Raw genomic sequence first — 27,760 nt, 5'->3', positions numbered from 1 at the left:
AAAAGTTAAGAGGAAGACCTCTTAAGTACCTCCATATCAAGCTACCAAGTCAAACTCTTCGGAACATCCCAAAATGAAAATAACTCATGTACCTTGCCACTTATTCCGAGTTACTTACTGTCATTCAAGTGAAGTGGTTATTCTATGCGAAGTAGCTGTTCTACTTATATTAGTTATTCCATATGGAGTAGTGCTCTACTTATTTTAGTTATTCTATGTTAAGTAGCATTTCACTTGTTCTAGTTATTCTGCGCGAAATAGCACTTCACTTATTCTAGTTGTTCTCTATATAATATTATATTGTAACATAATTTTTTAAAAAATAGATATTAACTAAAATCAAGTATCTACAGTGATAATAATAATAAAATTTTATAAAATATATATATGATATAATACAAATTATATATTTATTTATTTAATAAAATAGTAACATGGGCTGGGACTTTATATCTTCGAGTTTCAAACCAAGGACTCATGGTTCCATTGAGTAGCTAGTTTTGAGTGGTCTTCTCCATTTCTACCCCTTCCTCAATTGCTGGTTTCATTATGGATAAAACAGAAACCTTCAAAGACAATATTGTTCCAACACCCCAAGATGAGGCGGAGTCATGGGATGATGAATTCCGAGAATTGAAGCGAACCCTCCCTAAGGAAGAAGGCTGGTATGAAACTCCTCTTTATTTCTTCCAAGGATTTTGGTGTTCATCTCCTGCACTTAAAGACGTGATTTCTTTTCAGAAACATTTTCAGGCACTTGATAGTGATATTATTGTCGCAAGTGTCCCCAAATCTGGCACTACTTGGCTTAAGGCCTTGACTTTCTCAATTGTGAACCGAAATCAATTTAGAGGGGAAGAAAATCCCTTGCTCAGCTCAGGCCCTCACCAACTTGTTCCTTTCCTTGAGTTTGATCTTTACTTGAACAACCCTTGTCCGGATCTCGAAAATAGTTGCCCTTATCAACCAAGAACATTCTCAACCCATTTACCTTATGCTTCTTTGCCACCTTCCATTAAAGATTCCAACTCTAAGATTGTATATATATGTAGAAATCCGATGGATGTATTCATATCTCTTTGGTTTTTCCTTGATAAACTTCATTTTAAACACCTAAAGCCTCTAGATGAGGCGTTCGAGTTGTTCTGCAAAGGAATATATGGTTCTGGACCATTTTTCGATCATGTATTAGGGTATTGGAAGGTAAGCCAAGAAAACCCCAACAAAATATTATTTTTACAATATGAAGATCTTAAGGAAGACATCATTTTTCATGTCAAAAGGATGGGAAAATTCTTGGGTTTTCCTTTCTCTGAAGAGGAAGAGAAACAAGGAGTAGTTGAAGAAATAGCAAGGACATGTAGCTTTGGGAACTTGAAAGAATTGGATGTGAACAAGAGGGGCGTGCACATTTACGGGATTCCACACCACACATTCTTTAGGAAAGCAGAAGTAGGAAATTGGAGCAATTATCTCACACCTGCAATGGTAGAACGTTTGGAGAAGCTTATTCAAGAGAATTTAGATGGATCGGGTTTAGCATTTAAATTCTCTTGAAAAAAGAACTCCAAATGATGCTTTTTCATCGTGTGTATTTCTAGAGCTTAGTTTATGTTGGGTTTTCATTTCTGCAATATCTACGATCTTGATCTTGTACTTGTTGCATCTCTCATGTCTTGTAATTACCTTTGAGCCATTTCTCCACAAGATATCATGTCCATTGTTGTTTATGTTAATCCTATTTTTTTCCTTTTTTTTTTTCCTTTTCTTTGCTGTGTGTTGATATAAAGGAAGTTCAAGAAAAGAGTAAGTAATTTAGGTTTCATAACTACATTTACTATATATAAACCACTTATATGAAAATTAAGATCATGTAACACTTATATGAAAAGTGTTAGGATGAATGAATAAATAGCTACAACTATATATAAACCACTCTTCTAGGATTAATGCTAAAGGAATTGGATCATGATTACCCCTCAAATCAATATTCATCTAATTCTATACCTTTGGATTAATTCATATTTTTCAGCACCTCTACACTTTGGGTGATATAGGGGGGTTATGTCGTCTATATTTAAAATTCTTCCCTCTCACTCTATCTTTCGACTCAACGGGTTAAAAAAAGAAAAGCAATAGAAACAGAAAAAGAGAGCCAAATGTTAATTCGATAAAAGCTCCATCTCTAAATTTACCGGCGTCGTGGAAAAAATTAGAAGAAGTAAAAACCCTCCGGTTTCAGATTCACCCCGGTTAAAGCCATAACCAAGAAAGTACCGAACTCTCTACGTCGGACTATGGGTTGCTCTAGGCAATACCAAATGGTAATTTTCCCTTCTTTTTCCATTGTTTGTCCTTTACATTTTCCGTTTGATTGTCAAGAAAATGTAGCAATCAGAAAGAAAAAAAAAAACTCAGATTGGAAAAACCAATAAAATAAAACATGGGTTGTTTTCTTGGAGACCCAAAAAGTCTTATGGTGATACAAAAGGATGTTTTATTTTTCCCTTTTTTAATTGGACTTTTAATGATTTTTTTTTTTGGGGTTTTGAGATGTTCAATGTTTTAGTTTTAATAATTGTGGTATAAACATTTAGATTTATTTTTCTATGCATTTGTTTGTCTTGCTATGATTTGTTTGATTGCCTGTATTTGTTCTTACTGTCGTATAATTGCAGCATGTTAACTTTTAAACTCTAAATGTAATTCCTCAAAAAAAAAAAAAGGATAATGTAGGGAGGTGATCATGCTTTTTCTTTGCCTAGAATCTGGATTACATGTGAGACCCACTTTTGGATATTCCCTTCCTTTCTTTTTTTTTTTTTTTTTGGGGGGGGGGGGGGGGGGGGGGGTGGTGGGTAATGAACGTTAGATTGATATTCAATTGATTGGATGATTTACATATGCAATCCTACGGGGCTTTGATCCCCTCCCCACTGCTCGAATTTCAAACCTATTACTTTCGAAGTTAAGAGTCTTCAGTTTTAATCAATGAGATTTCCCTTGAGACAGTGCTTAGATAATGTTTGTTGGTTGGAAGTTCCTAGATATCAACTGTTAGATCTAAGAAACTAAAGATAACTTGATTATGAGGATGCCAAGTGTGTTTGTGTAGTTTCCACTTTTCTGAATATAGGTTTTATTAGCAAATGCTTATAAATTTGGAAGTAATTTTATTGTTGAAGTTGCTTATTTCATTCTTCAATGTATAGGTCAACTTCCATTTGTTTGACTGAACTTCTTCAGATTGTGAATTGCCTTTATTCAATGTGATATGAAGGGATCAACCCTTAAAGTGGGTCTAGCAAGGGATAGTGACATGCCTTTGCAATTGCAAAAAATTACTGATGTAAATGTAATTGAAGGAAAATATAGGGATGGTAGGCAGCTGTGAGTTAAAGTAATTCACATTGAACTGTTGAAAAGTAGTACTGGATTGCCCTATTAAAATGTGCCTGTTCTACTCTAAGTAACATTTCTTTGACCTAATATGCATTGAGAAAGTGGTCATTCTTTTCCTCATTTTTATTCTACTAGCACTTATGTTTTTAATAGTAACTATTTTGGTCTCTATTCAGTTGTGGTTGTACAACTACTTGCCTTTTCATATTGTAATTTAGATCTTTTATTAAGGGAAAGCAAATTGAGAAAGAGTGAGTTCTTTGAACTTTTGAATGATCTGATTGATATACTGAGAAATTAGGAATATATTTCACCATAAAATCTCATTGGTGTGATTTCACCTCATTGCAGAGCCTCATGGAAGGGATGAAATTGACATGATATTTCAAATTCACTGTACGGAAAAAGAGGCTTACGGTTCTGTTTTGAGAGCTTTCTTTGCTCAATCTGACCTTCTTTCATGGGTATACTATTTTGTACCTGTTCCTTGCTTTGCATTGACTCTTTCTGATTTTCCTATTTAGTTTTTACCTGTTCACTGCCTTCCATGTCCTATTTTTTTTTTTCCATTATTGATTTCATCTTAATTGCTCCAAAGAATTATTTCATTTTACAGGGTAAGGAGAGGCTCATTACAGAGCTGCGGCAAGAGCTTAATGTTACTGATGTAGAACATGGGGAGCTGCTTTGGAAAATTATTTCTGATGAGTCATTTAAAATGATAAGGTGTTTCATGTTTGTAATCCTTTTCCTTCACCTGTTTTGTTTTAATTTTTTTTTTTCCATCACAATGCTTTGTTTTACTTTTCCTTCACCTGTTGCTGCGTAATTGTGTTTGCTTGCTCTGAACATTATGGTAAGTAAGAATGAATAGTCTCACTATTGGTACTACTTGTTATGGGTGGTCATAAATTGAGCAGGGAATGGCGAAAAAGTGCCCCTTATGTTCAAGATTCACTTGCTGGTGAATTGAACGCTTCCAGATCTGCTCCTAGTCCAATGGGCCATGCCTCAGAGAAAAAAAGGAAGACTTCTCATGCTTCTGATTCAATATTCCATAAGCAGGAGCCTCATGGTCAGGCTTCTTTAGGATTTCTTCCTTTTCCAACTCCAGTAAGTAGAAAGAGGTTGACTCATCATTTTTTTCTTTTAAATATATCTATTTGTATATCTAAAGGCAGGTAGATAATTCGATAGATTGACAAGAGAGAGGAAAGGAAAGAATTTTGAAAATAATGTAGGAGTAAAGGTAAGAAAAAGATACCACTTTTAACCTAATGTAAATTCAAAAGAAAGAGGGCATGCAAATAAATGAAATACAACTTGTTTAAGAAAATTACACGAATAAAGACTGAGTTGGTGTGACACTAACTTAAGCAAGGGCTTTATGTATATTTTTATATGTAGCTCAGATATTTCAATAAGAATTTAAAAGTTTAAACCTGCTTTACTACCTGTCAAGAGTCATCTAGTGCCAAATTTAACTTGGGTATATCAAGCACAGTGCTGAGATGTTCAATGCAGTGACAAATTCATTATGTTCTCATTGAATTCTGGCCGCTCTATTCAAGTAGCTAGCCATGATTTGCAGGCACCGTCAGATGACAAAGGAAGGCGAATAGTGAAATCTAAAACAAAGATAGGTTATCATGGGCCATACTTTGAGCATTTAAAGGAGGGAGCTGATGTTATTCAGATCCGTGAAACAAAAAGGCTTCTTCATGAGGTGAGCTGATACTTTGGTTTGTATATTATTTCTCTTCTAGGATATTAAAAGTTTTGCTGTTGTCAGAACCTAAGTTGCATGCACTAAAATGGCTTGTTTGGCAAATAACTTCTTCATGCAGGAGAGGCCAAATAAAAACACTTTTTAAGCAGTACTGATCCTTGTTGAAATAATTTGTAGAGCAATAAAAGGATGTGGCTTACTTTCTCCAATTATTTCACGCCAACATTATTATTCCAAGTCTTAAATGTGGTTTCAGCACTGCTGCAATATCCTATGGTGCCACCAACTTTGCTTTCAATACACGCAACAGTGACTTCCATTGGATGTTTTGAATTGCACAACTCTTTTTTGGAGACCTGTATTTATTGGAGGAAAAGAAAGGAGCAGAGATGAAAAAACCATGAAATGCTACAGTTTAAACCTTTTGCTATAGCTGAGGAGGCTTGTTTTCTGTTTATATATTTTTGGAGCTGGATATGGGGCAGGGAGGAGGAGTTTAAATTTTAAGCTTCAGAAACTGTTAATTATCATTTGGTGGAGGTTTGAAAAGGTTTGTGATAACAAGACGTCTTGGTATACTTAATTGGTGATGATGAGATCAATGATGAGAGTTTAGTATTTCATGGCATAATTGGGGATTCTTATATTTGTTTTCAATGTCAGGTGGACCTTAAACTTTTTAGGCAATTATCTGAGAACAGGGTTTCAAGGAGGCTGAATTTTGAAGTCAATAGTATTGCTTTGCTTTTGTTACTTCCATTAAAATTGTTATTCTTTTCATTTGGATTTCTTGCAGGTCCATTGACTGGTGATTTTGCTGACCATTGTGACATATTTTCTTTAAGCATGCATTTATGATATCATGCAGCTGCTCTTGTAGCAATTCCTTACTATTCCAAAATCTAAGACCTTTCATCTGTTAGATTGAAAAGATGATCTATGGAAGAAAAGGCACTGACCAAGTACAAGTTGAGATGGCGAAACTAATCCTAAATGTAATTTTGGTTCTTTCATTTGAAGCAATCACCATCTACTCATGTTAATTGTTTTGTACTTAATAAGAGCTCATATTTGATTGTCCAATTCCAATGATAATACTGCAAAAATTCACTTTTTGGTTTAGGATCATGAAAGATCTCTCCTCTTGGCACTTGCTAAACTTTCTCATGTGTCAAATGATGGTGAGTCTCATTTCTCTTTTAGGTTAACTAGATTCTTTTTTTGACTTGCCTACATCTTAAGCATATGTATGCATGTTCTGTCTTCAGATGATTCCCGTGGAGAGGTTCGTGAAAATAAACGACAAATAGTGACACATAGCAGGTTCCATCTGCAGGCTGGCGGGTTAGATAGCTATCCTCCTGAGAGTTATCCCCCAAAGAAAAGCTGTACTCTGAAGAGTTATGATCCAACCCATCCAGTCAAGCTGAAAGTCCCCCGCCCATGATGCTCTGTATATGGGGGATTCTTGTTTGCAGGCATTCTTGTTAACCTCAATAGAATAGCTGTAAACATCACACTAATGATAGATTTAATGTCGAGTTAATACAGATATGTTAATCATAGTGTGATCTTTTCTTAGATTTTTCTTTCAAGCGTTGGAGCTTCCTGCTTCTCTGGGTTTGAGCTTTACATGCTAGTTTTGCATGGGTCTCATGACATTGGCTCAACTATGCAGTGGTTGGAAGTTGGATTGGAGTTTTAATGTTGCAAACTTTGTTGTACTCGACCTGTATTGAGCTGAAATAGTGCTTACCTTTTCTCCTATGAGAAAAATAATTATATGAAGGTCTTTCATAACTTCAAGTTTGCAAAAAGAACTTAAAAGATGGAGATGGTATTTTATTTATTTATTTTTTTTCCAATCTCCTGGCCTCCTCAAACTATATATAGCAAAAGTTTAATATTGTACTTCAATTTTGACAAACAAATAAACAGAAATTAAGTTTAGGTTGCAATTACCCTCTATTGGGTTTTCACATGATTTACCCTTAGGTAAATGTTTGTATTTGTACCTTTTATTTGATTCTATTTATGATATTAATCTTGCAAAACTTTTTGAACCCACATTATGACAAAAGTAATGGAAGCTTAATGAGGAAATGTCGGGCAAGTTCTAGAACCTAAGATTAAGAGTTGGAATGCAAAATTGGGTACCAAGATGCACATAGATACCTAACTCCTTGTACCAAGAAAATTAATCAATTTTGGTAGATGTCAATGAAGAGAGAGATGCAGCCAACGCCCCAAGGTGATAGATTTTCTTCTTAGATTTCTTTCTTGCGAATGATGAATTATGAAAAGCATGTAACGCAAGGTACAAGATTAATGATTACTTTGTAATAGAAATAATTTCATTTCACATAAAAAAATTAAATCTACAAATCTCACTGGTGAAAGAGATTTAGAATATATTTTTAAGTTGAGAAATTTTCTCATTGAGCAAGCTGGTTAAATACCCCAAAACTTGTGTTCCATTTAGCCCCATGTTAATGAAATCATTACCACATTCTCTCTACAAGTTTATTGAATCCCAAGAAAATTCCACATGTACGATTGGAGTCTCTTTCCGCTGCCATCACAGAAATATATGATACTTGTAGCGCAAGCAAAGGCTGGAACCCCCCTCGAATTCCGATGAATCATCGCAATCAGGAATATATACTAAACAGCCAATGTTTTTAGTAAGATTTCATCGATTGAAATGATGTTGTTTTGACAATGGCATTTGAAGAAATTCAATGCTCCCTTCTTTCACCTTTCTACTTCCCACTGGGAAATTTCCCTGCCTTTGTACGTATTAGAGGTACAAACATGAAGTGGTTACGACTTTGTAATCAATAAACACGCAAAGGTTGCCATCCCAGATTAAAGCAACGCACAGAAATCCATTGAACTCCACTAGTCTATTGAGGAAACAGAAACAATGAACAGAGAAATAGACATCTTTTCTCCCATTCTCCGATTCTTCAAAACAGAAATGAGATGGTTCTGATAGGCATTCGAAAACATGTGCAAAACCAAGCTAAAATCCCGGCCTATCCCGATAGCCTAATTAATTGTGCATGGATTTTTGCCTTAATATTACTGCTGAAATTAAAGCACAGATCGATTCTGTCCAATCCTTGCAAATTGATATGATTTATTCCCTAACATGTATTTGAGATTTTTTTTTTTGGTAGAACTTGCCATTCTGTACTTTTATACAGTTAGAAGCTCTATCTACAATACCAAGTTATATACCTCATGCATCCCTCCATGTTGTAAACTGGAACTTTGTACCATATTTGTTGAGAAAATGAAACAATTCTGTTCATTATTCACTGCTGTTGTCTTGTTACTTGAATAAAATTTGCTTTCTGAATAATATCCCCCTCCTCCATTATAACAAAGCCTAAAAGAAAACTTATCATTGCCCGCCAGAAATTAACTCTCAAAAACCATGAACCTGATTACTTCTTCTCAATATCTACACCCTTAACATCCCCTCTACAAGCTTCTGTGAACTGTGAATGGCAACTCCAACCTCACTGTTTCTTCCCAAGAGACTCCCTCTTTTCCTTAACATATCCTTTCTGTTCCTCCTTTTTTTCTTTATTGAAACTTATGATTCTCTTGGCGAATCCAATAATGGGCAAATTCCCATCATCACAAACCACTCTTTGATCCCCCAGGGAAGCAACAGTGATGGTTGTGCCGGCCTCCATGACTACACTGATTATAAGACTAGGTGCTTGTATGTCAAGTCAGAAATTGGCTGCAGGCCCAAAGGGTACATAAACTATCTCCAGATTTTTTATTGCACTTGTGGCAGATTTCCATTTCTTGGTCATCTTGTACTCCTAATATGGCTGTTTGTCCTGTTCTATTTGCTGGGTGACACAGCGGCAAATTACTTCTGTACTTCCTTAGAGAGCTTGTCCAAAATGCTAAAGCTTTCCCCTGCTATTGCGGGAGTCACCCTCCTTTCACTTGGAAATGGTGCTTCTGATGTTTTTGCCAGTATTGTTTCCTTCACAGGATCTGGTAATGGAGGTGTTGGCCTTAACAGTGTCTTAGGTGGAGCCTTTTTTGTGTCTAGTGCTGTGGTCGGGGTAATTAGTATATTGATTAACCGTCATCGGATTTCAGTTGATGAGCCCAGCTTCATTAGAGATATCCTCTTCTTCCTTTTTTCACTTTCTTCCCTCATGTTCATCATTTTTATTGGTCAAATTACTTTGTGGGGAGCTCTTTCTTTTGTTTCAATATACTTCTTGTATGTTGGTGCTGTTTCTGCCTCACACTTCTTCAACAAAAAGAAAGACAGGAAATTGAACTTAATCCCAGTGTCTTCTGTTTCAAACAGCCATGATAACTTTGGAGAGGTTGGTATACCATTGCTTGGTTATGCTAGTGATGAAAAATCAGTTATGAGGGATAAAGAAACTCTTGAAAATCAGGAGGAAACTCCAAAGTTTTTCAACTTTGATTCACCGAGTTTTTATTACTTTGGTAAGTTTCTGTACCTTTTGGAGTTACCTTTATACTTGCCAAGGAGATTGACCATCCCTGTTATTAATGAGGAGAGATGGTCCAAGCCATATGCAGTGATTTCAGTAACGTTGGCCCCACTAATGTTGGCAGAGCTTTGCAATTCTCAAAGTGAGAAAAAAATGGGTTCCAAAAGCAGCTTGGTGACCTATATGATTGCAGGATTGGTTGGAATGGTCTTTGGAAATCTTGCATTTGTGACTACCAAGAAGTCTAGCCCACCAAAGAGGTGCCAGTTACCCTGGCTTATTGGAGGATTCCTTATGAGTGTAACCTGGACATATTTTACTGCTGAGGAACTGGTATCTTTGTTGGTTTCTTTTGGAAATATCTTGGGGATAAGTCCTTCAGTTCTGGGGCTCACTGTCCTTGCCTGGGGCAACTCACTTGGAGACTTAATATCTAATTCTGCTATGGCAATTAATGGTGGGGCAGATGGGGCTCAAACTGCCATCTCTGGTTGCTATGCTGGGCCTATGTTCAACACATTGGTGGGTCTGGGGGTATCTTTCGTTTGGTCGTCATGGTCAGAATATCCTTCTTCATTTGAGATTCCTAGAGACCCTTCTCTTTATGAGACCCTGGGATTTCTTATGGTAGGCTTGCTTTGGGCCCTAGTAATATTGCCAAGGAAGAACATGAGATTGGATAGGTTTCTAGGAGGTGGTCTCTTGGCCATTTACTTCTGCTTTCTGTCTCTGAGACTAGCCAGAGCTCTTGGTCTATTGAAACTTCATGGGGGTTTCTCTTATCATAGCCTAAAATGGTGGTTTTCTTAATTGTTATTTTTTAAAAGATACATATAGCAGTAACCTAGCATATATAAGTATATGTGTTATATGAATCAACAAGCAAAGCTGCCTGCCGATTTTTTTTTTTTTTTTTTTATGGTTCATAAGTAAGAGTAGGTACTGAATTATGGACATTGGTTTTCTTTGATCTTACTCTTCTATTTCACTTTCTTATTTTCAACCACAAGAACATAATCAGGATCCATTGACTGCCCTAGACATTTGTCAATTCTGTGGTTTTGATGAACTTTACAGTGAAATTTTGGAGTAAGATCCTAGCTTACTGTCGCATCTTTTCCCTTTTTACACCTTAAGCATGTAAATGCCATACGAATTAAGTTCTCTCTCTCTCTCTCTCTCTCTCCTTTTTCCTTGTTTAGTTTCAAAACAAGATGACTACTACTATCATGTGACTCATCCACACATTATTATTTGCTATTAATCTGACGGGAGTTGAGACTTTGGTAGATTGTTATGCATTCTGTGATCCCACTAAGAAAATTATTCCTTTAATTCTCAGCCTCAAATGTGACCGTCAAAAGTTCACATTCATGATTTAACAGTTAAGATAACAAATTTAATTAGAAATCCAATCTATAGGTAAGCCTTCACATTCCCTTGCCTATGCTTTTGCTACAAAAATGTCTTTTTAACTTCTTTATCACACTTAAATCTTTAGAATAAAAACACAGCTAGTCTTTTTTTTATGTAAATAACCAAAAAAAAATGTCCTAAAATTAAAGTTGGGCAAATCTTCTTCCATCAGGAAAAACATTTAGATAACCAGAGCTATGCAGACACCTAATTTGACTGTGGTATACCCTTGATTGAGAAAAGGACAATAACCCTAAATGCCAAGGAACCAAACAACTCCAGGACATTGACACACGACCACATGACAACATCCAACATTGATGGTTATCTTGCGAAAGTTGCAGCCTAGCTAGCCATATGCATGAACTCTCTACAAAAATGTTTTAATTGTGTCCTTGAGGCTTGAAGGTTGCAGCCGATAATATCCACTTGGACCACTCTTTTATAATACATTGGTTGAAGCACTGCGGTCCAATCAAAGGAACTAGCAATTATGAAATTATGCTTGACATTTCACCGAACCATTTTAAGAGTATATTTTTTTATATGGACATGATGTATTTAAAATTATTTTTGAAATAATTTTCATAAAGATCGAATCTTGATTAAAAAAAAAGAATTCATTTTTCTTACTAATTAAATTAACCCGTTTGAGTGAGTGTTATATTATAAGATGATTTGGAAAGCTATTCGAGCTGAAATTTGGCTTTGCCTAGACAAAAACTAATAATAATAATAATAATGGATAAGATTTTGGAATTGGGTGGTTAGTTTCAGCTTGATTGGTCACAAAAGTCAAGCAAGCAGAGGTAGAGCCTCCTTAAGTGCGGTGCGGGCCATGAATTTTTTAAAATTTTTTATATTATCTAAAATTTTTAAATTTTTTTATAAATTCACTTAATAATCCTTTTAAAATATTTTTTTTAATAATTAATATAAATAAAAAATAACAAAATAATTTTATATGCTTGATTCAATTTTAAAGTTTTTTTATTTTTTAAATTTATATTTTTGTTTTTATTTTTTATTGTTTATTTTTATTCTATTTACACGTATGTTTTAAATCTTTATAGATTTTCTTTTATAAATTTTTACGAACCATTAATCATTTTTTTATTTTTTTATTGTATCATTTGTGAGTTCTGTCTTTTACTTGTCATATTCTTCTTTTTTCTATTATGTGAATTTTATTTTTTATAATTTTAATATTTAAAAATTAATTAATTATTATATAATTTTTAAATATAAATTATAGTGTTGCACTATTACTTAGAATTTCATCAATATATCAATTTTTATTCAGAATAATTAATGCGTTCTGATATATATGTTGCAAACTTTAAATAATAAGGATATATATATAAATTGACAGAATAAAATAATTATATTTCTTTTAATACAATTTTATTTATTATATATATTTTTAATGACTCTCAAAATAATTTTTTATTTAACAATTATTTTTATTCTTCAAACCTTTTGATAAAATTAGAGTAATTATACTCAGCATATTGCTAGTTAAGCCCAACAAATAAATTCTAACTTAATATGTTAAGCCTATCAAATTTTTTAAAAATATAAAAGAGAATCTACTAATTCAAGCCCAATAAGTTTTAATATAAATTTAAGAATATCATAACATATTATATCTTAACAATTCAACTTAATAACTTATCATAAAATATCATATCTCAGTAGTTCATCTCAATAACTAAATTTGTTAATTAAAAATTTAAGAAGTAAATAGAAAATAAAATGTGAGCTTCCTCATAAAGCTATCCATTTTGTGTAGATCACATAAGGCAAAGAGATAATTCATTTGAATTTAAAAAACTATTTTCTCTTCCACTCGTGCGCACAGAGAGTGTGAAAGATTTCTTCTATAGTTTTATTTAGTCATATGTATATATATGATACCACCATTACTGTTAATGTGTATTTTTTTATATATTTAATATCTTTTAAATTTTATTTAATTTTTGAAATAAATAAAAATTAAATTATATATAAAATTAATATTTAGTGTCTTATCTATTTAACCCTCTTTTTAAAAATACTCTAATTACGTCCTGCAAGCAAGCTTCGCTTGTTTCATGTTTTCTACTGCTAGGTGTGTTTGCCCAAAGAGACCTGGCACAGGAAAATATCTTAACCAGTGGTCTAATCAAATTGGGCTGGTATAATTATATTTCATTTATTTTGATTTGTCACCTTAATAACAAAATATGTGGAAGGGGATGTTTTCCATACAAGACATATATTTCCAATTTCTAATTATATTACCTTTTCTAGAGTTTTAAGGAAATTTCTTATATTACTTAGATAAGAAAAGTTTTTAATATAAATTTCAATGTATATATTCTTCAATTCCGAAAATATAACAGCTAACACCAAAAAAATCAATAATGCATATATTGTAATTTACAATGCATTTGCTATTAAAATCAAACAAATCAATGCTCAGCTTGAGCTTCAAGTGATCAATTGTTAACAAATATCAAAATTAAGCCAAGCTTGAACATAGAAATAATTAGCTTGATTTGATTCATTTACAACCCTAGTTAAAAAATGATGTACTGAAGTTTATAGAAAAAAAAAGAATTACATCATATATTGTAACTTGAAATCGAATAGATGTTTTCTTATTAGGAATGTTTCAATATGTTTCTATTCTAATTTAGGAAATTGAATACCAAATTTTACTTTTATGTCAAGTATAGATTTCATATGATTTCACCCCTTACAAGTTAATGAATTTATTAAGTTTTTCTATTTTTACTCGATATGATTTGATCTTTCAAACTTTCCCTACTATAAACCATGAAAATATTCTCTATTTATTGATCATAATATAGTGTTAATGTAATTGCTTCTATGTGGGTTAACATGGACAATGAAACTGGCAATGTCGAAGAAACATCATTTTCTGCTCTTCAAGTTAACGAGTTATTTTTGCGTAAAATTCTTACAGGGAACAATTCTTCCATGGATCAATCGGTAACTATTCCTTACCGGCGGAGCGTCGGCATGGTTCCTTTCCAGTGGGAGTCACGGCCAGGAACCCCTAGACATCATCTTGTACCGAGGAAAGAGATTGTCCCTCCGGTTAGGCCACCACCGGCTTCGTCGACATGGAACAGCCAAGAGTTTGATAAGCATTGCATCAACATGTCAAGAGAAACAAGAGCTGGCTTTTGGAAGAAATCCAAGAAAAATTATCAAGGTAAAAAAAAGGCTAAAGGAAACATTGATGAGTTTGGTTGTTATATGACTTCATCTAGTACAAATTCAAGATCTTCATCATCAACTTCTTCCAAACGGACTTCATCAAGATTACGTAGTTTGGCCAAGGTATTGGTTAAATGGGCTAATTTCTAATCTTTGTTTTTTTCATCTTTTTATGCCTTCGGCTACTCGATGGACCAAACCTTTTAGTTCTGGATCTATATTTTATTTCAGGGCAAGTTAATTTGATGTTATATTATAAGGTGTTAAGGGTAGATTTTCCTTTTCTTTCCCGAGAAAGTTCAAGAGGAAGAGACAATGCAAGTCATCATCGCTGTTCAACATGATTCCATTTTATATATATATATATAAAAATTTGTTATCAAGGGAAGTTTCGACGACTGAGCTGGCATTTCACTTTGTAAATTTGACTTAACAGACCCAAATGGTCATGAATGAAGCTAACTAATCAAAGTGGGGTCAATATATTTTGCACAGTGCCAAAAAATTGTGGCGAAGGCAAAATTGACATTGATGTTCCTACTTCAAATAGATCATATTGCGTTGAAATCTCAGTTGAATGGGAAGAAGAAAACATTCTTGCTTGTGTGGATTGTTGTTTCCTCGCCTATCCTGTCAACATTTGTTTCCTGCTTTCCTTTACATGTTGACAAAAGATTTTGGAGCTTTGCACCGTGGTTCCATCTTAACCTGGAGCTATTCTTTCACCATGTTTCTTTCAAAGGTTTCTAATAGCAAGACCCAGAGATACGTGGAAGGTAGTGAATTATGGACAAGAGCTCTATTGGGGAGTATGATCTTGCAGGGGCTAGTTCTAGTCTAGGCTTAAGAAATCAAATCAAATCAAATCAAATATTTTATCAAAGTTTGAGTCTCAAATGTATAATTAACCCCTTTTCCTATTTTTTGGATTTTTTTTTCCCTTTCTGATGCAAGTGGAAAATGCTATGGCCCATCCTTGACTCCTAGCCTTTTGCTTTTTCCTAACTATTTGAACTCATAAGATCAAGTAACTTTGCCTAGGAGTGCTATGTTTGATTAATTGGCTAGTTAACAGGTAGGTAATGAACTTTAGTTTCTGTGGGGCGTCCCCTAAAGAAATAATTGTTAACTGATAGGTAAATTCATCAGACTAAAGCTACTCTATCTAGCTTTCAATGGCAGCACCTTCAACACCGGTAAATATAATCGTACAAAAGTACAATCATTGGCCCCGTTTTACTCCAACAAAATAATTGAAAAATGTTGGAATGAGGTCATGTACCGGAAGATTGAATTGAATTGCATTCGAAGGGATAAAATTTAAGATTCCAATCTTCTCTCTGCTTTGAACTTCTTCGTATGTAAAAAAAGAGTTCCATTTTGGATGCCTATTTTCTGCTTGTATACGGGGTTTATATCTACTGATGTAGATGACAGCCGTAAAAACTAACGACACCCATCAAAACTTAAGCTTCACCACCTGATTCTACTGCCATATTTTCGACCAAAAAGTCCTGCAAAATTTCAAGCATCAACTATGTTTTTCCTCCTGAATTTTCTGCAAACCATAGTTTCTGTCAGATCGAGTGCAAGTTAGGATTAGCTAACGTATCTGTTGGATAATATTGACTGTACATATTCTAGATTCCCGATGATGGTTTTGAAAGAATTGTGATTTCATTGCTGCGTTGAAAACAGAATAACGTGTACATACCATTCATTGAAAATCCAATCAGTAAATTAGTGGTTACTATAAACAGGAAGGATATATAAAAAAAATTGATTGCATCGCGACATCTAAACAGTTACATAGTTTTCGAGTGACTGGCATGAACAGACTAGGTTACTGTGTGAAGTTGGATTGGTCCAACTACTTGAATAAGCCTTAAAGAGATAGAAGTCAAGTAGATCAGAAAAAGCCCTCCTCCCAGGACCCCATCAAGCCTCATATCTCTCATTGGCAGAACCAAAAGTGCCCATAGCAAGGCAGCAACTTGAAAACCCAATGTTTCCAGGAGGTAAGGATCTTTAGGGATCTGCACTGGTGAAGGGTATCCAAACCAGGCAGAGCCGATCATAGACATGCCCAATCCAAACAGTATGTTGAAGATAGGGCCAGCATAACAGCCTGATATAGCCACTTGTGCCCCTTTGGGACCACCATTCAATGCCATCGTCAAGTTGGTGATTAGATCTCCAAGGGAGTTGCCCCAAGCAAGGACGGTCAACCCAAGGATAGAATGACTGATTCCAGTTAAGTACCCAATTGAAATCAATAAGCCAACCAATTCTTGAGCTATGATGTAACTCCAGATCACACTCATTATGAACCCTCCAGCTAGCCATGGGAACAAGCATTTCTTTGGTGGGCTGGAATTTTCAGTTGTCAAATATGCAAGAACCCCAAAAGTGATTCCAAACAGGAACCCAATTCCGTAGACCAGCAGGCTTGTATTAAAGCTGAGATTGTCATCTTGAAGGTCCCAAAGTACAGATATGAGAATTGGTGCCAATGCCACTGAAACAACTGCTACTGGCTTAGACCATCTCTCTTCACAGGCAATAGGAATTGTCAATCTCCTAGGTAAATTAAGGGGCATCTGAAGGATAAATAGCAACATACTACAAGGAGCTAATAGTCTTAAACAAAAGCAACGTTTCTTGAATCCTACCCCATTATTATCTTCCAGATTCCCTTCCTCTAAACAATCAAGCTCTACTTTCTCAATCCCAGTCAAAAGCGGTATGCTCAAGCCACTATTATAACTTGAATCGGAATCTATGTTTTCCATGCCACCAGAATTCCAAAAAATATACATGATGTAAACAATGATAACATATAGAATATACATTGAAGAGAAAGTCATTGCTCCCCAAAGATTGATTTTCCCATAAACCAATATCAAACTTAAGGATGCAAGAACCAAGAGGATGTAGCAAACATCTCTTACAAAGGCAGGTTTGTTAACCTGAACTCGTTTCCTGTGCGTTAAAGTGCTTATTGCTCCGACTACAACACAAGTTACAAAGAAAGCACCACCCAGCACCGTATTTAGGCCAACATCCTCTGTTCCACTATCCATGAAGGAGGCTATGCTGGAAAACACATCCGGGGCACCATTGCCAAGAGACAAGAGTGTAACACCAGCAAGTGTAGGGGACAATTTTAACAGGCTTGATAAGCTTTCAAGAGAATAACAAAAGTATTCTGAGGCGGTGTTTCCCAAGAGATAAAACAACACAAGGAGCCAAAGGACTAGAAGGCAATGGCCCAACAAGGGAAATCTTCCAAAATTGCAATAAAAAAGGTAAAGATAATCAACATAGCCTTGAGAGACACATGGGTTATTGGACTTAAGGTAAGAGCACTTGGCTTTGTAATCATCTAACTTCTCCAGTAACTTGCAATCTTGCTGATTATCGCCGATGGAATTATAACCGCTTAGAACAAGATTTCCTGAAGACCTGAAACATATCATCAAGAAAACACATGCCACCAAGAGAAATGAAATGTTCAAGAAAATGATGTACCTCTTGCTCTTGTGTTCAGATATAGAAACCAAAGTACCCATCACACAAATTCAAACCAAAAACTTCTTCCAGGCACAAAAAAAAAAAAAAAAGATAGTACTAAATCATGAATAAAGCAAACTTGGACTGTGGCAATCACAGGCCAGAAGGCTGAGCCAGGATCAAACTCTTTTCTTCTATGAGCTAACCTTGGAAGACAGAAGTAAAAGCAAGACAGGAGCTAACCTTTGCATGTGCTGTAAAAGTAGTTCTCTCAGGACTATGTCCTGGTTTTCAGTTGGTGCAGGGTAACCATAGTTTGGAGAGATCAACAATGTGGGAGAAAATTTAGTCTTATAGGAGGTGGATGGTGACTTGGCTAAGGGTGCATAATTGATCAGATTTGTCTCATAGTTGCACCAATACCATCCAGAGGAAAAGACCGGATACAGGGCTAAAGCAAATGATACACGTGGCAGTCGGTTTAAGACTTTTGTGTCCCCTATCCATTGATTGATGATGGTTGAAAAAAAATTAATGTATATTTTTCCAAAGCAAATGTGGAAAAAAAGTTGAAAGAGACTGAAATGTAGGACCGTCTTTCATAACGTTGGGATTGGGCACATTTCCCTATGAAAAGCAGAACAGATGTGAATTTGAGAAACGAGGTACACGGTTAATACATGGACTTGAAAAAGATATAATAAGAAAAAAGATTGGTTCAATTAAAAAGCACAAACCTTTTTACAAAAAATAGAAAAGGGTTACAGTTACGTATTGAGAGTCGGCAATCGTAGCAGTGGAACAAGGAGCACCGCAAATGTCAGCTTCTCTGTGGAAGAAAGTGTGAAAGAAGCCAAGAAATCATTATTAGCTGAAGTGGAAGGCCATGGGGGGAGGTGGGGTTTGGCCCTTAACATAAAAGATTCTCTTGTTTATTCGCCCACTTGTCTTCGGTGTATAGCAGTATCAATGCTATCAACCAAGAAAACAAAGGCCATTGTATTGTACTATATAGCTTCTCACCTTATCCTAAAGCCTTTAAAGTTGAAACCATGAAATTGAAATATTACATCAAAACCGATGGTGATGGTGAATTGTTGGTAAGATTACTAAATCATATAATATAATATAACATAACAACATAATGATGATATATATATATATATATATTGATATGTTCAAAGGATACCCATTACCTTAAAAAAGTCGAAACTCTTGTTGCACAGTACAGGCTTGGGAACAAAAATAAGAAGGTTGTAGCAACAAAACAAGAGGACTTCTTTGTGATTAAGAAAGGAATAATATTGTTTCTAATTGAGTGATTTTATTTGGGATTATTGTCTTCTATGAAAGACATAAGAATTGCTTTGCTTCTTCGCCGCTCCATAATCCAAACTTTACTAAAGCTTTTGCCTTTGATTTGACTTTTTTGTATACATGACGTTTCAAATAAGTTATTTCCTTAGCCATCAATCATCAAACTTTATCCTAAATTGGGGTCTACATCCCCACTCGTATATCTATAAAGTTTGAACCAAAAAGTTTTAGGTTAGATGCTCAAATTAAGATTAAAAGTTTGAACATTTTTTTTATTAAGGGTTAAATACTTTAATTGTAATAATTAAAGATTAAATATTTTTGATTTTTTATAATTAAAGATTAAGATATGAAGTGTCTAGCCCGTGTGTAGGACATGTATATGACTTCAATTTAATAAAAATCATATTACAATTGAAATTTTTGATCTTAAAGTGACAAAATTATAAAAAAATTTACTTTAAATTGAACATTTAGTCAAAGCCTTAACCCCAAACTTACTCTATAAGAGAAGATAACAAGTGTGAATATCATGTTTGACTTCAATTTCCCCAAAAAAGAAAAAGTAATTCACCTGTAACTTGAAAATAAATGAATTATGTTACATTGTTCAACCTTTTTCAATTCTAGATGAGTCCGACTCTCTTGTTACTTTATACATGTCTACCACAAGTGAGCCATCTTAAAATATTTGTTATTTTTAATTTATTTTCGAAATTCATATATAATATTTATTAAGATATTATAAAATTATATAAATTATACCAAAAAGAAGAATATGTTTCGCAATATATTACAATCAAATTAAAGGTCGTGCCAAGAGCATTACAATGTGAAGTAAATTTTGGGCCCAAGAGGAATGAATATATATATATATATTTACCTGTGAAAAAGCTAAAATACTACTTTCCTAACTATATAATATCCATTTTTCCTACCTCTCATCCTATTGCTTTTCTACATTTTTTTTTTTTAACTTTTGACTTGTATAGGCTCATGATAATTCAACAAGTCATTGGATTTCCCATCTCAGCCCACTTCTGATAGTCTTTTGGGCCATGCCCCATTATCATAAGGCTTACAATTGGAATGGTCCGATAACCCGATTTCCTTTCCCACCAAACATCGTTAACAACGAGAGGTACACGATAAAACAGGCACTAAAAGTAACCTCCAAAAAAAAAAAGAAAAGAAAAATTCGCCAATTCTTCGATTACTTCGAAGCTTCCTCTTATTGATTTCGAATTTACTTCAAAACCCTTTTCTCCAATTCCCAGGTTTTAATCGAAGGAACTCGCTTTTTGTTGTGTTCTTTTAATTTTGAATTTTGGGATGTAATGGAGTCTGCCATGAAAATTTCATCGTCAATTATATTTCCCATAAATTCAACACCAAAATCGAATAATTATAACAAAATTTCGTATGGGTTCCGATACAACGGGAGCAACTCCATCTTTAAAATCTGCGCCGTTTATTCCAATGGCTCTGTTTCTTCCTCTGCTTCTTATGGGGTTAGTTCCATTTCTTTCCTTTTCCTTTTTTTTTTTTCTTATAAATCTTATGTATATTTATATTTAAACTCTGATGGCTCTCTAAATTTTGTTAACTGTTAATTTATAGAATGAAAAAGGAAGGTTTTTTTATTATTTTAAGTTCGATAAATTTGTGTTCGTTCAATTACAGTTTGATATTTCCTTTTGGAAAAATGATAATATATGTGAATTTGTTTGTATTTTTCCTTGTTGGCTTTCTTGTGATTTGATTTAATCCAACTTGTTAATATGTTCGACTTCAAATTCATCCATTTTTATACATTGAGCTGTAAGAAATGTAATTGTTCCAAAAAGAAGAAAAATAAATGCTCTAAAAAATGTAATTTGTGCTCTTCCATTCGATCGTCATTAACCTTAGATAATACTTATTGTGGCGAATTTTAGTCTAATTATCATGTTTGCCAGCCAAAAGTACATAAACTTAGGTATAGTTTGGATCTTGCTTGCCACTTGTGTTCAGAGTAAACAGTAGAAAGTGCAATTTCAATACAAAAGCAAACAATATTTTAAACAGTTAGGAATTTCGAGAACAAAATGCATGATTTTACTTTTGTAAAGAACAAGTATGATAGAATTGGTGTTAAATTTTATTTTTTTCTGTCATTTATAATCAATTGTGGATTTGCTTTCTACCATTGCTGCTGCAATTTAGAAACTATTTATGAAAAACAAAATGGAAATAGCGAAAAGCAAGTAGCAAATGTGACAATACGACAAAGCCTTAAAAGTCTGGAAAGCTTTGTTAATTTTTTTTTTTTATCACGGTGCTTCTTCTAGGTTTATTTATATTTATTATAAGATGGATTTCCTAATTACTTTGTTTATGCCTGCTACTAATGTAATCATTTTTGCTTTCGGTTCCTGTACTTTTACAGGAATTGTGCTGTAGAGTAACAAGAGTTTCATCTTTGTAACCAACTGTTTGACTATGTCTAATTTACCTCCTAAAAATCAGTCAGTTATGGTTGATATAACAGAAATGGTAAATTCTGATGTTGCAGGCTGAGTCAAGGGCAGTGGGAGATGCACACAGACGAAGAAGCAGTCTTGAATCACTATTTTGTTACGATAAACCTATCCCAGAGGAACGAATTGAAGAACCAGTTGGGGTATCTTTGGCTGAAAAAATAGTTGGAGATAATCTTCGTTGCACTGATTGTCAGGCCAAGGGGGTTGTCCTTTGTACCACTTGCTCTGGTTCTGGATTATACGTGGACTCAATATTGGAGAGCCAGGGTATCATTGTTAAAGTCCGCTGCCTAGGTAAAATTAACTCCGTTTCAACGATTTTCTGCTTGTAAATGGATGCACATGTTCATGGATGTTCATGCAGTCAATATTCGGCATCTGTTATGTCAAGGCTTATCTCATATTGCTATAGAAGGCAACTATTGTCAATCCCAAAAATCTGATTCTGCATGTTAGGCATATGGAGTTCTAAAAAGGATCCTTAAAACCAGTCTATTCTTTGGAAATTCTTTATTTATGTTGTTCTGGTTGATTCAGGAGGAAATAAAAGAAAAGGATCTTTTGTGTAATTAAAGAGAATTTTTACAGCGATTAAAGTAGGGTTATACTTTGATGCTTTTGAGTTAAGAAAAATTCAATTTATGATGTGAAGCTTCTCATTGTAGGTCATTTTGTGCTTGGAGGCTCCCGTGCCTTGCTTTTGTGCCATGTAAACCTTGTGAAATAGCAATTCAGTTCTGCTTAGTGAAATGCATTATAGTGTTTACGTTACCAAAATGAACAAGTTAGACCGTCATTTCAGTTGATGCACATGGATTGACTTGACTACACTACCTATGAATATTGAGAACGCAGATTTTGTCCCATATCTTCTGTCCAATCACCACAGACATTCATAGAATACAACCTTGTCAACTCCACATGTCATTGCTACCACATTTGTCCCATTGAAGGCCACTTGAGTATTCTTATATTTCATTCACCAGTCATTTTCATCTTGTATCTCATTTTCTCAAGTAAACTTTGAACAACTTCGATATGTTCTGAGTTTTTAATAATGTGTTATATCCATATGTGGCCAATATGTTCTAATAGTGTGAAATTTGTTGCTGTTCAGGTTGTGGAGGAAGTGGCAATATTATGTGCTCAGAATGTGGTGGCCGAGGTCATCTAGGACCTAAGTAACTTGTGTTTGGCCCCTTGACCTTGGGAAATTTGTTGTAGCCTTCTGTGTAACATCTATACATCGGAATTTCATTCATTTACAAAATTCAATGTTCGATTGTGATAAATTCACGATAAAAGAAATTAAATTCATGTATCTGACTCATTCAATGGTGTTTGCCTTATTATTCTAAATTTCGTTTAGTATGTTGATTGATCTGGACATCTGGAGCTGCATTTGCTTTTTGGCAAAACTTCTTGTTGATTTTTCTCTTTCATGGTACTTGTTCAAAGTTCATCGAACTGCAACATATATCTATAATATAAACGTAGAGCATAAATAATGCCTTTAAGAAGGGCAGCAGTGGAAGAAACTATATCCAGTAGGTGGATTCTTCTATTGCATAGAAAATGATCTATTATCACAGCAATCTGTTTTCTTTATGTTTATAATGAGAAAATATTCTATTTGAAATGTGGTCCATCTTTTTCAAAGATGCTACAAACTTGCTACGGAAATTGTATGGAATTTTTACAGAGAAGAGTTGGAATTCTAGCAACTAAACAGGCTCGCCAAAAATGTAAGATTTACCACAAGATGGGTGTTTTTGCATCAAAGTTTCTGTAGTCTTGATGATGAATCCTTACTTAATTGCCCAGGCTGCTCATCCGATGGCTTCCATAGACTGTTAAACTCGGTGTCTCTGAAGCTCTTGAATGCGAACTGGGATCGTTGAATCAAACCGAAGGCTTTGTGGGTTCTCAGCATAAGCAACAAAATAAGCTGAAACACATGCTTGTTGCCAGGCCAATGCTATCCGACACTGCCAGACCAAAATGAATGTATTAGTAAGTTTCATGCTAGGAAGTGTTTCTAACTTATCAGTCAAGGTTTACTCTCTTACCATGAAATAGCCGATCAAAAAAGCGTAGATAGACACTTCTGTTGCATAGCTCTTGTGAACTATAAGCGCCCATGTTGCTCCGGCTAAGGTGCATATTGAACCAACTGCAAGCCCAGAGAGAAAACAGAACACCCCTGTGAGGTCAGAATCAATCAATGATATCAGTTCTGCCCTTTGGAACATTTCCCACGTATTAGCTGATGCCTGCACAAAACCTTTATTATATACCCCTACATGAACGAAACCCCAGCGATTCCCATATTTGATGAGAGTTGAAGCAACTCCTGAGTAACAATTAGCACATGAGAACAAGAACTCGTCTGTGCCCCCTGCTACCAAGCTCATAGCTCTGGCTGAACCCCGAATGGTTCCAAAAACAGGAACAAGGGCTGAGCCTATGCATACACTTCCTACCAAATGCTTGATTGTGTCGCGGAAAGCAATCTGTGTGTTCATGTCGACCCCACAAGCAAAATTCATGTATCTGACGCGTGAGATTGTAACATACAGCAGGTTCTTGATCACTTGCATGCTCCATGTGAAGCTAAGCAGGATAAATATGATGAACAGGATGTCCAGGCCAGTTCCTGTAGCGGTCGCTCCCCCAATTCCGGTCACCAAGAAAGCGGAGTAGATTACACAGATTATGAGGGATAGGGTGACAAATGTAGTAGTACCATCAGGTGGAAAAGATGTGGAAACTTTGAGGATCTTGGTAGCATATGCAAATCTGGGATTGACCCAACAGGCATAGAGGGATTGGATCACGCCAGAAACTACTGCAATTGTACCTATTGCTAAACTTACTGGAGAACCAATTAATACATGGAGCACACCAACTGCACATGTAAGCAAGGGACTAACCCAGAAGGCAACTTTGACGGCTTTTGATGGATAGTGAAAAGAGATCCATTGCCATATGAAAGAAACAATTCCACCAGAAGCAGTTGAAACAAGAAGCGGAGGGTACCATTTCTTGGGGTGGAAACGATGGGTGTTGCTGGCATTGATGAGTCCGCGGATGGTTAAGGCGATTACCAAGATGGAAACTAGGAACAACTGAATGTAGAAAATAATTTGAAAAATCTTCCTTAGGAATCGTCCCGCCACTGTTGCTTCTATCTTGATGCTTGGCTCTTGTCTCTGCAAGTACCAGTAGGAAGAAAGTTACAGAAATGAAGCAGTAAGAAAAGAAGGAAACAGAAACAGGAAACAGGCAGGCTTCCTTGGCAAGAAAATGAAAGAAGGTCAAGATACAAACAAGAATTGATGAAATCTGAAATGAAACCTTAGGGAAGATAATTATATTTCAGGACAGACGCTTGATGGCCAAGAAAGAAGAAGAAGAAGAAATAAAACAAGCAAAAAAAGGGGCTTGAAAGAGAAAGAATGACAGAGAGAGAGAGACCTGGATAATGCTCGTAGATGGAATTCTTTGTTCTTGAGTCTGCATGTGGAATTTCTGCATATTGGAGTCCCTAAATCTTTCCGCTTGTGATGGCTACTTAACTCGAAAGGAAAAAAAAAAAGAAAAGTCTTTGCTAAGTTTTAAATTCTTGGTCTTCCCCTTCCTTGGCTGCCACACGATTATGCAAAAATTGCTCAAAATTAAGACTTCCCAACTTCAATATATAAATATTTATATATATATATTTGAAAGAGATCTATATTATTATTATTGTACCCTCGTCACTCTCCAAAGAAAAGACTTAACTTGTTTAAGTCTTCTTAACCTAATCATCACTCACGCATTTTCATGAGTTGACCAGCTCCTTTTCCTCTCTTTTTCCTAATAAAGATTGCAACTTACTTGATCCAATAGTTGTGGGAATTGTCAAGTGGGCTTATACATCAACACATAAAGCGTATAGTCAGTATGTTCATCGTTCATTTCATTAACTCATCACATCAATCTTATTTGTATATTGTATATGAATCTCACGTGATAAATCATGGTGACATAAATGTATATGTCATTTTAAATACACAAAATGTATCTACAGCCAATCATTGACGGTGTTTCGGGGCTTCCTTTTGTTCTGGTTATGCTGAGATGGAAGATTGAGACAAATCCCCATTGTGTAGTTCTCGTGATGTAGGTGAGTCTTCCTTCGGGCTTTGAGTTCTTTAACCTCTCCTCCTTTTCGGAGCAAACTTAACTTGTTTGGTTTAACTACTAACTAATTCCTTGTTCTTATATTGCTTTGTAAGGAACAAAGATATCATAAACCTGTTTTGTTTAAACATTTATGCACTCAAAAAACCAAAACGACAAAAGCATGTAAAAGTAATATTAAATAAATGCACATTTGACAATTCAAAAGAATAAAATACCACTTTAATCAATACGAATATCCTCTATTCTTTTTCTTTTTTCTTTTCTAATGAGAATTACTTGCATCACGAAGCCTAAATGATTTGTATGTACATGTAAGATCTTGTGAGATACAACAAATACTTTATATACGAGGTTTAGATATTATGTTAAAGTCGATTGAGACCTTGAAATCATTAAATTTTAAGTTTCAATTTCATCATGTGTATATTTAATCTGATTTTATACTAATTTAAGTTTATATAATTTATTAATCGATTTCTTATATTGAATGTAAATAATGTTATTTTTGTTCAAGATGGTCTGATTATGACGTAATTTTGACCTGTAAATGTAATCTCAATAAAAGAATATTGTATTAAAAAATGGAGTAAGTCAAAAATTAGAAAATGCTAAAGCAATGAGTTCATTAAAGGGGGGTACGTAGTATCATCTTCTCCATAACGTTTCAAATTCAATTGGATGTTGATTGAAAAAGCTAAAAGGAAAAAGAGGTGGGAACTATGAGGGAAAAAGGGTCATCCTAATGGAGAAATTGATGATGACTGGTTACCATTCCCTTCACGTAATATATAAGCAAAAAAATGGTGGGGGCATTGTGAGATTAGGTGAGTGGCATATGGGGAAATTGCAGAAGGAAACATTCCCCCAACCAATTAAATTCTTAAACGTCATATTATTATTGTTTACTCCTTTGATCAGCACCAATAATAATTTTCTAATTACAAGAGAATATCTCAGCTATTTGATGATGATACTTAAACATTTTCCCACTGAAAGGTCAAGAGGGAAGCTTGCTTCCTTCGCATTTTCCCCTTTTTGTTTTTACATGATCTTTATCAAATTCGGGCCAACATTTTTCTTCTATTTACACTTATATAAATTTAACGTTTAAGCTTATTCTATTTGACATTTAATGGCTTGACTTCTCTGTTCTCACACAGATAGAGATGATTTTGTTGTTATGGGGGCAATTTGGTACTATCAAAAAACATACCTTATTTTCAACTAACATCTAATGGGAAAACAAAACCTTTTTGGGTTTTCTTTCCTACCTTAAACCCTATAAAACTAATTGCCTTACATGGGTTTTAATTAAAAAATTATAAATTATTTTATTAACCTTTTTTTACCCAAAAATTTAATATTTATTAATTTTAAATTTAATAAATATCGAAAAGTTGGGATATGAAGAGTTCTATGTTAATTCGAAGTGAATCGGTTTTGAGTTAACAGTGGGTTTTGTCTATAACACCAATTTCATAAATAAAATATAGAAAAATTAATATAAAATTTAGAAAACATGTGTTGGATAGTCACTTTTATATTGCAAAAAAGAAAAGGAACAAAAAAGGGGGAATAAAAGTGGTATGGTAATTTACTTCCCATAAACACAATGGTTCATGTGAATGGTAGGGTTGGCCTGGAATTGGTATGAATCATGTGCCCTGACCAAATACACGTGATTTAGCATTTTGGGTTATTCATTTCCTCGTCGGTGTCATGTTTAAGTTTTCCACCAAAAAGCATCAGTGCTTGGAAGAATTGTTGGAAAATATGTACTTCAATTTTATCTCTTTCTTCTGCTTTGATCCTAAGGCGTTTTAGATCAAACCCAATTGGGCTTCTATCTGGTTAAAGCACCAGTTTAATGAAGCTGCCCAACTTCAATTGGCACAGTCAAGTTCTCAGGCCTAATCTCCACTTGGCAGAACCCAAACCCACAA

At 34.7% G+C, this 27,760-nt stretch overlaps 5 protein-coding genes and 1 pseudogene across 5 annotated transcripts; 4 read left to right on the top strand and 2 right to left on the bottom strand.

The window, feature by feature from the left end:
- Positions 1–458: 458 nt before the first annotated feature.
- Positions 459–1,707, top strand: LOC18599789 (cytosolic sulfotransferase 15 pseudogene; annotated as a pseudogene).
- A 1,792-nt stretch (positions 1,708–3,499) lies between these two features.
- LOC18599788 (protein EMSY-LIKE 4-like) lies at positions 3,500–6,931 on the top strand. Its single transcript, XM_007029896.3, has 8 exons — positions 3,500–3,653; positions 3,754–3,866; positions 4,019–4,128; positions 4,323–4,515; positions 4,994–5,128; positions 6,055–6,126; positions 6,255–6,312; positions 6,400–6,931. Exons 2-8 carry the CDS (start codon positions 3,780–3,782, stop codon positions 6,576–6,578), a joined length of 834 nt encoding a protein of 277 aa, XP_007029958.3. The 5' UTR covers positions 3,500–3,653; positions 3,754–3,779; the 3' UTR covers positions 6,579–6,931.
- A 1,491-nt stretch (positions 6,932–8,422) lies between these two features.
- On the top strand, positions 8,423–10,797 carry CAX7 (calcium exchanger 7). Its single transcript, XM_018121717.2, has one exon. The coding sequence runs from the start codon at positions 8,644–8,646 to the stop codon at positions 10,441–10,443; it is 1,800 nt and encodes a 599-aa protein (XP_017977206.2). The 5' UTR covers positions 8,423–8,643; the 3' UTR covers positions 10,444–10,797.
- A 5,246-nt stretch (positions 10,798–16,043) lies between these two features.
- Positions 16,044–18,134, bottom strand: LOC18599786 (Sodium/calcium exchanger family protein). Its single transcript, XM_088806779.1, has one exon. The coding sequence runs from the start codon at positions 17,847–17,849 to the stop codon at positions 16,116–16,118; it is 1,734 nt and encodes a 577-aa protein (XP_088662905.1). The 5' UTR covers positions 17,850–18,134; the 3' UTR covers positions 16,044–16,115.
- A 2,113-nt stretch (positions 18,135–20,247) lies between these two features.
- Positions 20,248–23,000, top strand: LOC18599785 (DnaJ/Hsp40 cysteine-rich domain superfamily protein). The gene is made up of 3 exons (XM_018122099.2): positions 20,248–20,618; positions 21,662–21,923; positions 22,747–23,000. Exons 1-3 carry the CDS (start codon positions 20,445–20,447, stop codon positions 22,812–22,814), a joined length of 504 nt encoding a protein of 167 aa, XP_017977588.2. The 5' UTR covers positions 20,248–20,444; the 3' UTR covers positions 22,815–23,000.
- A 158-nt stretch (positions 23,001–23,158) lies between these two features.
- LOC18599784 (Plasma-membrane choline transporter family protein) lies at positions 23,159–25,268 on the bottom strand. Its single transcript, XM_007029890.3, has 3 exons — positions 25,107–25,268; positions 23,699–24,841; positions 23,159–23,617 (listed from the first exon to the last, which is right to left on the bottom strand). The coding sequence occupies exons 1-3, from the start codon at positions 25,164–25,166 to the stop codon at positions 23,483–23,485; spliced, it is 1,338 nt and encodes a 445-aa protein (XP_007029952.3). The 5' UTR covers positions 25,167–25,268; the 3' UTR covers positions 23,159–23,482.
- Positions 25,269–27,760: the final 2,492 nt, after the last annotated feature.

The sequence above is a fragment of the Theobroma cacao genome, chromosome 5 (genome assembly GCF_053813885.1).
Source record: "Theobroma cacao isolate CCN51 chromosome 5, ASM5381388v1, whole genome shotgun sequence".
Taxonomy (NCBI): domain Eukaryota; kingdom Viridiplantae; phylum Streptophyta; class Magnoliopsida; order Malvales; family Malvaceae; genus Theobroma; species Theobroma cacao.
Note: the sequence above shows the minus strand (reverse complement) of the source record. Positions and strands in the feature narration are given on the sequence as shown.

Excerpts from the sequence above, each read along its gene's own strand:
- LOC18599785 (XM_018122099.2), top strand. The coding sequence starts at position 20,445 with ATGGAGTCTGCCATGAAAATTTCATCGTCAATTATATTTCCCATAAAT. Across the intron at positions 20,619-21,661 it reads CTTCCTCTGCTTCTTATGGG|GCTGAGTCAAGGGCAGTGGG; the intron begins GTTAGTTCCATT and ends CTGATGTTGCAG. Across the intron at positions 21,924-22,746 it reads TGTTAAAGTCCGCTGCCTAG|GTTGTGGAGGAAGTGGCAAT; the intron begins GTAAAATTAACT and ends GTTGCTGTTCAG.
- LOC18599784 (XM_007029890.3), bottom strand. The coding sequence starts at position 25,166 with ATGCAGAAATTCCACATGCAGACTCAAGAACAAAGAATTCCATCTACG. Across the intron at positions 24,842-25,106 it reads CATCTACGAGCATTATCCAG|AGACAAGAGCCAAGCATCAA; the intron begins GTCTCTCTCTCT and ends TGGTACTTGCAG. Across the intron at positions 23,618-23,698 it reads TTTTGATCGGCTATTTCATG|TGTCGGATAGCATTGGCCTG; the intron begins GTAAGAGAGTAA and ends TTGGTCTGGCAG.
- CAX7 (XM_018121717.2), top strand. The coding sequence starts at position 8,644 with ATGGCAACTCCAACCTCACTGTTTCTTCCCAAGAGACTCCCTCTTTTC.
- LOC18599786 (XM_088806779.1), bottom strand. The coding sequence starts at position 17,849 with ATGGGTACTTTGGTTTCTATATCTGAACACAAGAGCAAGAGGTACATC.
- LOC18599788 (XM_007029896.3), top strand. The coding sequence starts at position 3,780 with ATGATATTTCAAATTCACTGTACGGAAAAAGAGGCTTACGGTTCTGTT. Across the intron at positions 4,129-4,322 it reads GAGTCATTTAAAATGATAAG|GGAATGGCGAAAAAGTGCCC; the intron begins GTGTTTCATGTT and ends TAAATTGAGCAG. Across the intron at positions 6,127-6,254 it reads TGGCGAAACTAATCCTAAAT|GATCATGAAAGATCTCTCCT; the intron begins GTAATTTTGGTT and ends TTTTTGGTTTAG.